Source organism: Arachis ipaensis, chromosome B04, assembly GCF_000816755.2.
Source record: "Arachis ipaensis cultivar K30076 chromosome B04, Araip1.1, whole genome shotgun sequence".
NCBI classification, from domain to species: Eukaryota; Viridiplantae; Streptophyta; class Magnoliopsida; order Fabales; family Fabaceae; genus Arachis; species Arachis ipaensis.
In genome coordinates this window covers 111,030,637-111,039,093 of record NC_029788.2, presented here as the reverse complement: position 1 = coordinate 111,039,093, position 8,457 = coordinate 111,030,637, and the positions used below count along the sequence as shown (strand labels likewise).

At 34.5% G+C, this 8,457-nt stretch overlaps 2 protein-coding genes across 7 annotated transcripts in view; one reads left to right on the top strand and one right to left on the bottom strand.

Moving 5' to 3' along the window:
• The window catches only part of LOC107636810, a 10,339-nt gene extending 6,204 nt beyond the window's left edge, over positions 1-4,135 (bottom strand). For 2 of the 6 annotated variants that reach the window (XR_002361618.1, XM_021121563.1), the window contains exons 1-3: positions 3,603-4,135; positions 3,084-3,258; positions 2,792-2,880 (exon numbers count right to left, since the gene is read on the bottom strand). Coding sequence is in view for 5 of the 6 variants with exons in the window: in XM_021121563.1 (XP_020977222.1) it covers positions 2,792-2,880; positions 3,084-3,258; positions 3,603-3,723 (385 nt within the window). In the remaining variant the exon portion in view is untranslated. Of the gene's footprint in view, positions 1-2,791; positions 2,888-3,082; positions 3,259-3,602 lie in introns of all 6 variants that reach the window. The other 4 variants (XM_021121565.1, XM_021121567.1, XM_021121566.1 and 1 more) reach the window with 4 other exon arrangements.
• On the top strand, positions 6,364-7,215 carry LOC110270757. The gene is made up of 2 exons (XM_021120213.1): positions 6,364-7,081; positions 7,194-7,215. The coding sequence occupies exon 1, from the start codon at positions 6,562-6,564 to the stop codon at positions 7,009-7,011; it is 450 nt and encodes a 149-aa protein (XP_020975872.1). The 5' UTR covers positions 6,364-6,561; the 3' UTR covers positions 7,012-7,081; positions 7,194-7,215.

Genomic DNA, 8,457 nt, shown 5'->3' with positions numbered 1-8,457 from the left:
ATAAATACATTATAGTATAATTATATAGTAAAGTTGTGAATGAAAAATTTTAATATTAAAGTCCATAAAAGAAAAGTTTATAAATCAACACAAATACTAAAAAATTTAAAGTTAAGGTACAATTTAATTTGCATTACAATAATAAACTTGATTTTTATTTTTTCCAAATCATGAAAACTATATAAAATCATCCTATCATTTCTGTTATTTTTCAATTTTCATATTTGTTCTAAAACTTATGTACCAAACCTATTAGTCTTTTTTATATTCTTTTCCTCTTTAAGAAAAAAAAAAGATACTTTTGAAAACTTTAATACCAGAAACTAAAATGCTAAAAAATAAACAATAAGATTCAACCAAATAAAATTGCTATAAGATGAACATGAGATGAATTTTTATCAAATTTTTTCTCCAAAAACAATGAGCAAAAATTCTCACAAAGACAACATCATTATCAAGACTATTGATTTCTCACAATGAGAAGGGTTAAATCAAAACTTGAGAAGACAAACTTAATATGATATAAATCAAATTGAATCAAATGAGAAGAAAGGTGAAAAATATTCAGTCTATAATGCAACACTATCCAATTTATCTACTCTCATCCTATATCAATCGAAACTAATAGGATCTGTTCTTCTTGAGATTAACTTTCTATCATCAGTTCTTTTTTTTTTTTTTCATCGATAAAAATAGTCTAAAACGATGAGATTGGATTCAGAGCCGCACATAGTGAAAAGTAATTTCACAAACTGATATGTGCACATCAGCTTTCATTTAAAAGAGCGGCAAGATACCAAAATATATAAAAGATTGACATGATTACCATATCAGAAGGAAGGTGAGAATGAAATTTTGAGTTTATGATTTATATAAAAATATATACATCACGTTTACCAACTACCGTACTCCATAAAGAAAATGCTTTAACCATCGAGTTTCATTACTTCAAAAAAACATGTTTATAAATTTCCCAATGCCCACAACAAATAATCGTTTCATTTGTGTCTACTACAACAAGAAAACTCTAACAGTAAATTGAAATTAGCCTAAATAAATTAGCAACTAAAAATATAAATTAATAGCTAACAATAACCAAAACATTGTGCAATTAAAAAGGGTCTATTTCTTCTGGATAGTGTTAACTTTTCACTCTTAGAGATTGTGGTGCTTCAGTCATAAATTACCAGAGCATTTAAATTGAGAATGTTCTCTATAATTCCCTTCCCATCAAAAGCATCAAAAAAGAAAAAGTTGTTGAGAGGATTTTCTTTTTCAAATATTGCCTTGATATTGTAAGAATACTCAAATTAGTCCGTTAGAGATATTATGAAAACCTGAAAGAAATATGGTTGAATAAAATACCTGTCCAAGGATTCCTCCAATAATAGCACAAATTGCTTAAAACTTCTAGAGGCTGAGTCCAAATGAACATCACAGAAACTGACTACTCAAGCTGTATTCTGGTAATAGTTTTCTCTCTATTTTATATTCTATTGTAACAATATTAATTTAAAATAAGATGCACGCAATATTAAGCACAGAAGAAAGAACAAAATCATGTAGTAAAGTTAACATAAATATAAAATTTTCAAAGTTTCCTAGGGTACAAATTGCCGTAAAGTTAATTAGTTCCTTCATCTAAGAAGAAAGAGAACCTGGCACCCTCTGAAAGTTATATTAAACATGAAATCAACGCTAGCAAAATCGCTCTTATACTTGATAGAGGCTAGTAGTGCCATGTACTAATTTGGTATTGGCATTCTGTTAATTATAATTATAATCACTATTATATATTTTATTAAACATGATCATTATTATCCTCTTTTATTTTCTATCTTTCACAATGACATCAGTAAATGAGAAAAGCAAAAAATCAATCTAGAATCTAATTCAAAGGCAAAAAATGAAAATTTTAAATAGAGCAATTAATTAAACACACTTGAATAGCAAATATACCAATGATCCCATCAATTATTCCGGGACAAAACCCTAAACCCTGAAAACCAAATTTAAAGGCAATTCAAAACAGAATTCAACAGGTAAAATGTACATAATTATTAACCACCTTGAAAACTGAAAGTACTTTAGGGTGAATGCCTGACCCATATTATCAAGCAACAACTTTCATCTAAACTTAATATATTTTCCTAAAAAAATAAATAAATAACATTCTAAGCATTGATGGAAAAATGTCAAGATCAATCTAGTGATGTCCATTCTTTAAAAGTGTCTCACTATTAATAATACAACTACATCAGTGAGAGAGTAGAAGAAAGAACTACTACTAGAAATATGAAAATTTCAAAGTAAGCTTTGAAAGCAACAAAGCTTAAATTTTGGTGGTACCCCATAATTTGTTCCACAGTTTTTTTCAAATGGTTCGTGGGAGAAAAAAAAAGTAACCCAGTTTTAGAAGGAAAAAGACCCAAAAATCGAGAATTGAAACTACCACCTTGAAGAGTAAAGAACATAGCCAAGCTTGAGAGGAAGGAGAAGAGATAAGGTAATAATAAGCAGAAGAATAATAATAAGCAAAAGCAAACAACAAGTTTAAGCAATTGAACAAAAAAAGAACTAATAAAAACACAATAGAGTAAATGCAAACCTTCCATAGTAGCTACACAACAAGAAATTCTTTTGACTTAGTTCCTAAATTACTTTGAAAATACAAAAGGTAGAACATAAAAAACTAAAGAAAAATGAATAGTTTATGCTGCATTACTTTGAAATCTCATTTGGTTTTGTTTATTGAATGTAAATTGAATATAAAAGAGAAAGAGATTAAAACCTTTTAGCGAAATGCAAATAGAATCCCGGCAACAACAATGAGGTTCTGGATTTTCTGCATCAACAACTCCACACCAGACAAAGAAGACTCTACACAACAACAATAACATTTCAAATCTTACCAAAATTAGAACATGTACATCAGATCAAATAATAAGGAACACACTTAACTTCATCATAGAAGGCACATTTTATATAAAAAATAATATTAAAAAAACAAAGAGGAGTATGAGTAGGGATAAAATTAGAAATCTTATATATACTTTCATTTGAAGAAGACGACGACTACTTACATAAGCAGAGCATACAGAATCATTGCACCAAGACCGTTGCTGGCCGCTTCTGGTGCCGCAACTGTGACTTCTCTTCCGTGTAGTCTATCGCCATCGGAATCATCCCATTGTTTTCGATGCCAGTATGCATCTCTCGCTCCTCCCTGTCGTGTCTCTACTTTTTTTCTCTGCTTCCCTGCAACAAATACCATGCCATAATACCATCAAGAACTCTCCACTTGACAAAGAGAAGACAGACAGAATAAAAATAAAAGAAAAAAAAGTGATGCAGAGAGATATATAAATCTAGGAGAGAAAGACATGAAAGAAGATAGAGAAAGAAAGACGGTTATGGTAAGAAGAAAATTGAAAGTTGATTATCTGAGAGATGGATTGAATGCTTGATAAGGTTGTGCATATTTAAAATTCAAATTTTAATTTCAAATTAGATGTATATTTAGTTGGAATTAAAATTTGAAAAAATGTAAAAGAACAAACATCAAGAACGTATTGAAAATGAAGATGAATACGGGAAATAACCTGGATAGAAAGATAAAGAAAAATATAAAAATATTATATCGCTGTTGTGATCTTTGTGGCCACGCGACTTAGTACTTTTCATCGATTTGCTCTCTTCCGCCGTTGCCTCCTCCGTATCCATCACCACATCATCGATGACCACCACAAACTCTACCACACCCACTGCAACACCACCGTCATATTATGATCCACCACCATAGCTGTTACAATCTTATCCACCGCCTTAACTTTGCCTTGGTGCGTACATGAACTCTATAATCTCTACCTCCAACTTAAATTAGGAAGAAGAAGAAAAAGATTATACAAAAACAGAATCAGTGAACATAGGAGAAAAAAGGAAGAGGAACTGAAGGTGAAGAAGGAGAAGAACCGAAGAAGAGGAAGAAGAGATAAAACTGAAAACAAAGAATGGAAAGAATCACTTTTTTAATTTTGATTTTGAATTGAAATTTTGAAATTGAGGTTATGTGTACATATAAAGCAAATTGGAGAAGGAGGATAAAAAAACTCAGATACAGTCATAAAAAATGTGATGTAATGAAAATGGTTTGATGCAAGTGTTATTATGGTAATAAAAGTCATGATATTGATGACCGAAGGCATAGAAATTTTAATAGATAAACACACATATCAGAAATTGAGAATGAACCTGGAAGATGACACGTAGGAATTCCATTGTGGAAATAACCTTCTTTTCAATGTATGTTATAGGATATATATCTCTAGAGTTAATTCTCGTGCCTTGTATGGAACTGTTTATATTGTTCATTAATTTGTCTATTTTGTTGGATTTTTTATTTAAATAAATTAAAAAAATTTATTTATTGAAATAAATAATTCTAAAAATAATTACAAAAATATGTAGCATGTTTTATCTCGTTTACAGTATAAACAAAATAAGTTTATACGTATCTCGTTTACACTATATACGAGATAAGACAGGAGTGAGGCCTATATATACATGTCGTTGATAGTGTGTTTTAGGTTCCATTTCTAACCTTTTCACCACTTTCTCCTCTCATCTATCATTTTCCGACCATATTATTGAGTAACATTAAGATGGCGCGTGCAGATGCACATGATTCGGACATCAATTGACTGAACGCGACATGACACGTCGTCGGGGCAACCGACTTCGCGGTTAGTTTTGTTATCTTCACGTTTACGTTATCGCATATATGTATAGCCATGGTTAGGATACTTGCCAAGAACCAGAATACAATTTTTAGTTTAAACTTTAAAGTGGCTAAATATATCGTTAGCAATAGGTCACTGATATGGTATGATTTTAGGAATGTGATTATGATTTTTTTGTGATTAAGTTTTTAAGTACATAATTATTAATTTAGGTACTAAATGTTGGGGTGGATGTTTTCCAACCGTTGAAGTTAATTTATTAATTACATGTTTCTTAATTTATTAATTTAGTTATTAACTATCCAAGTAAAAGTTTTTTTTAAGTGAACAATTATGTAATTTTGTATTTACCTAAATTAAATTATTAAGTAAAAACTTGTTAATTAGATTATTAATTACTTTAGTAAATAGTTTTATTTTAATTAACGTATTGAGAAAATATTTATTAATTAAGTTAGTAATTATTAACGTAAAAGGTTTTATTTAAATAAATCCAGTTGGTACATATTTGTAAATTTCTATTAAATAAATGTATATAATAGTTAACTTAGTTTGTTATATGTCAATGCACATATATAATATTTTTTTAATTGTGATCATTTATTTGTTGTTAGAGACCTCGCCTACTTCTTCCTTGGCGCGTGACTCACACGCTTCCACCAGCGGACGCCATCGTCCCATATTTGAGGGAGGCTGGCTTCGGCGACATAGTGCCTCTCAGGAACTTTGTCTTTGACAACTCCCTGATCACGGCATTCATGGAACACTGGCGTCCGGAGACCCACATGTTCCATCTGCCATGGGGTGAGTACACCATCACCCTACAGGACATTGCGTACCATCTCGAGCTACGCGCACGGGGAGCCAGTGGGGGGCTTCTGTGATTTTTACAAATGGTACGGCACTGAGACGTGGGAGTTGGTGGAGCGACTTGTAAGACCCAAAATCTTTGAAAAGTCTTATTATGATCAAGTCTCAAATCATGCGGTTATTTATAGCCTTAATTTCGGAAATCACTTTATTAAAGATAATTAAGGCAAGTTTTGATTTATGGGATTTGAGATAAGTTATGATTATTATCCAATTTCACAATTATTGGATTATTTTCTATATTCAGAGTATAAAGTTGGTAGTTGTGAAATAATAAGGATTTTTATATGATTTGGATTAAATAAGTAATATTTTCAATATTAATACTGCTACTTTGGAAAATAAGGGATTTAATTATATTACTCCTAATTATTTGATTTGGATATTTTATTGAAAATAATTTGTGAAATTGGTGAGCAAATAGTATTTTTTATATATAATTAATGTTGGATTTAAATTGGGTTTCAATTACTATATTACCCTATTTTTAAGTGAAATTACTAAAATGTCCCTAACCCTAAATTTTGAAAAGGAAAACCCTAACCAGAACCCGTTTCCCCCTCTGAACCCAGCAGCCGCACCCCACTTATTTCCCTTCACCCTCTCATTCACAGAAACATGGAAAGAAAGAATGGAAAAAATCAGAAATGGAGACTGGTCCAGAAGAAGAGAAGGAGAGGGGGAAAGGATCGGCGCCGCCGGCTGGGTACTGCCGCCGTGACCGCCGGACTGCCGTACGCAAGAAGCGCCGCCGTCAAAGCCGCCCCGTTCATCCCTGCCCAGTCGCGGTTCTGCCACCATCACCCCATTCCGTCGCCTGAGGAGTGTCACGAAGGCGAGAGAAAGCTCGTGCGCGCAGGGGAGGGGAAGGAGGCGCTGGTTGGCCGCCGCACCTCGCCGTCGATCGCCATTGAACCGCGCCGGACCCAGAACTGCGAACGTGAGGGGTGCGATGCAGGAGCCCGATGCGAGGAAGAGGGAGCGTGCGTGCACGCGCAGGAGAAAGGCGACGCTGCTGTCACCGTCGTTGCTGAGCTGTGCCGCCATCAACCTTGCCGCAGTGTCAGTCGCCGTCCTCTATGGCAGAGCCAGAGAGAGAGAGTTCGGGAGCCGAGCAGACAAGAGAGATCTGAAGGTGTGCTGGGAGTCCAGCCACCGCGCCCGGCCGCCGTTCGCGTTGCCGGCGCCGCCTCCGTCGGAACTGCCGCCGTCAGAAAAGGGTTCTGGCCGCCAGGAGTGGTTCTGTGACTTCTGGGACCACCGCCGAAGCCCCTGGCTGTTTCTGCCGTCACCGGAGAATCCTACCGGTAAGGCTTTTAAGTTGAGTTTCCCTTCTGTTGAGTTTCCTGGAACTTCATCGTCGCTGCGTGTGGTTCAGATCGCCGCTGCTGCTTGGGGCTGACTGCCGGGTTGCCGCCAAACCGGTTCGGAGACCGCCGCTGTTTCGGTTCAACCGTTCCTTCTTCGGTTCGGTAAGCGTTTCGATTTGAAAGCTCTCTAGTTACTATTCTGGCTTCATACACTAAGGTTTTGCGGCATCAATTGCTATACGATTGAGTTTCGGTTGTTGTATGTTACAATTAGAGTTGTTGAGATTGTTGCGAACGTGACTGGGAGCTGAGGTTTTAGTTGCCATCAGTTCGGGTTGAAGCGGAAAGGACTCTGTGACGCGTTTGGATTATGGAATTGCGTCTTGAGGTAGGGGCGCTTTCCAAAAACTATAGTTTATTATTGGAATTATTACATATGGGTACTGATGTGAGATATTGTATATTTGGTGATTGTATCTGCCTTATGTATCAATTGATTGACTCGAATGACTATGGATGTTGGTTTGGCTGAATTGTTGTGTGGCTTGTGAAATGTAATGTTTGAAGTTGATTCTTTAAATATTTGAAATGAGTTTAATCCATTGAGGATTGGTTTGAATTGAGTCAATTATTTTGATGATGTGAAAGATAGAATGCTCTTGAAATTCAGCCTGGGTTGCTTTAATTGCTCTGGTTTTGATAAATGATTTATTGTTGAACCGATTCTTTAAAGCTTTATAAATGAGTTAAATCGGTTGATATTGAGTTGATTTTTGAAATGGCTTCCTTGAGATATGCCACTGAGGCGACTGTTGGATTTAGCGTGATTTTGAATTGATTTTTGGGTTCTGGACTGTTGAAAAGGATTGAGGAACGGTTTAGTTGGGACCGGAACCGGGTGGCAAAGTCCAAGTTTTAGGGGAGATGCTGCCGAAATTTCTATAAAATCCGACTCTTTATTGAAATGTTGTCTGGAAAAATGATGAGTTAAAGACTTCTACTATTTTATTTGAATTATCGAGAAAAGGATGATTCATGCTTTCGAAATGAATTAATAAAGAGGAAATTGTGATTTAGTCTTACTTCTTAAGAAAGGCATTGTATCTCTTTCAAGAGAAGGTTATTTAGATGAAACTTGTGTTTTAAAGCTGTTTGGATGTGAAAAGGGTTTATGCCTTTGAATTTGACTTGGGGGTTTCAATTAAAGAAGTTTCAATGACTTTGAAAGAACCTGAATGTCTATTGACAAGTTTTATTTTGAAATATTTTGAGAAATATTTTAAGTACTCTTTGAATTTTGAATTCTTGCAAGACTAAAACAATTTTGAACAGTTGAAACGTTCTCGAATTTATCATGGGGGTTGAAGTTGGTTTTGCCTAAGTAAAGGAAACGGCTTTGAAAGAAGTAAATGATTACATGACTCGGTTTGGCTTAGATCCTATTTGCTTACTCAAATCAGAAAGCCAACATTTTAATGATTTTAAATGAATTTGGCGAAATGAGTTATGTTATTCTCCCCTAAAGACTTGGGACTCTG

Bases quoted from the DNA above. Each gene is read 5' to 3' on its own strand.
- LOC110270757 (XM_021120213.1), top strand. From the start codon at position 6,562: ATGCAGGAGCCCGATGCGAGGAAGAGGGAGCGTGCGTGCACGCGCAGG.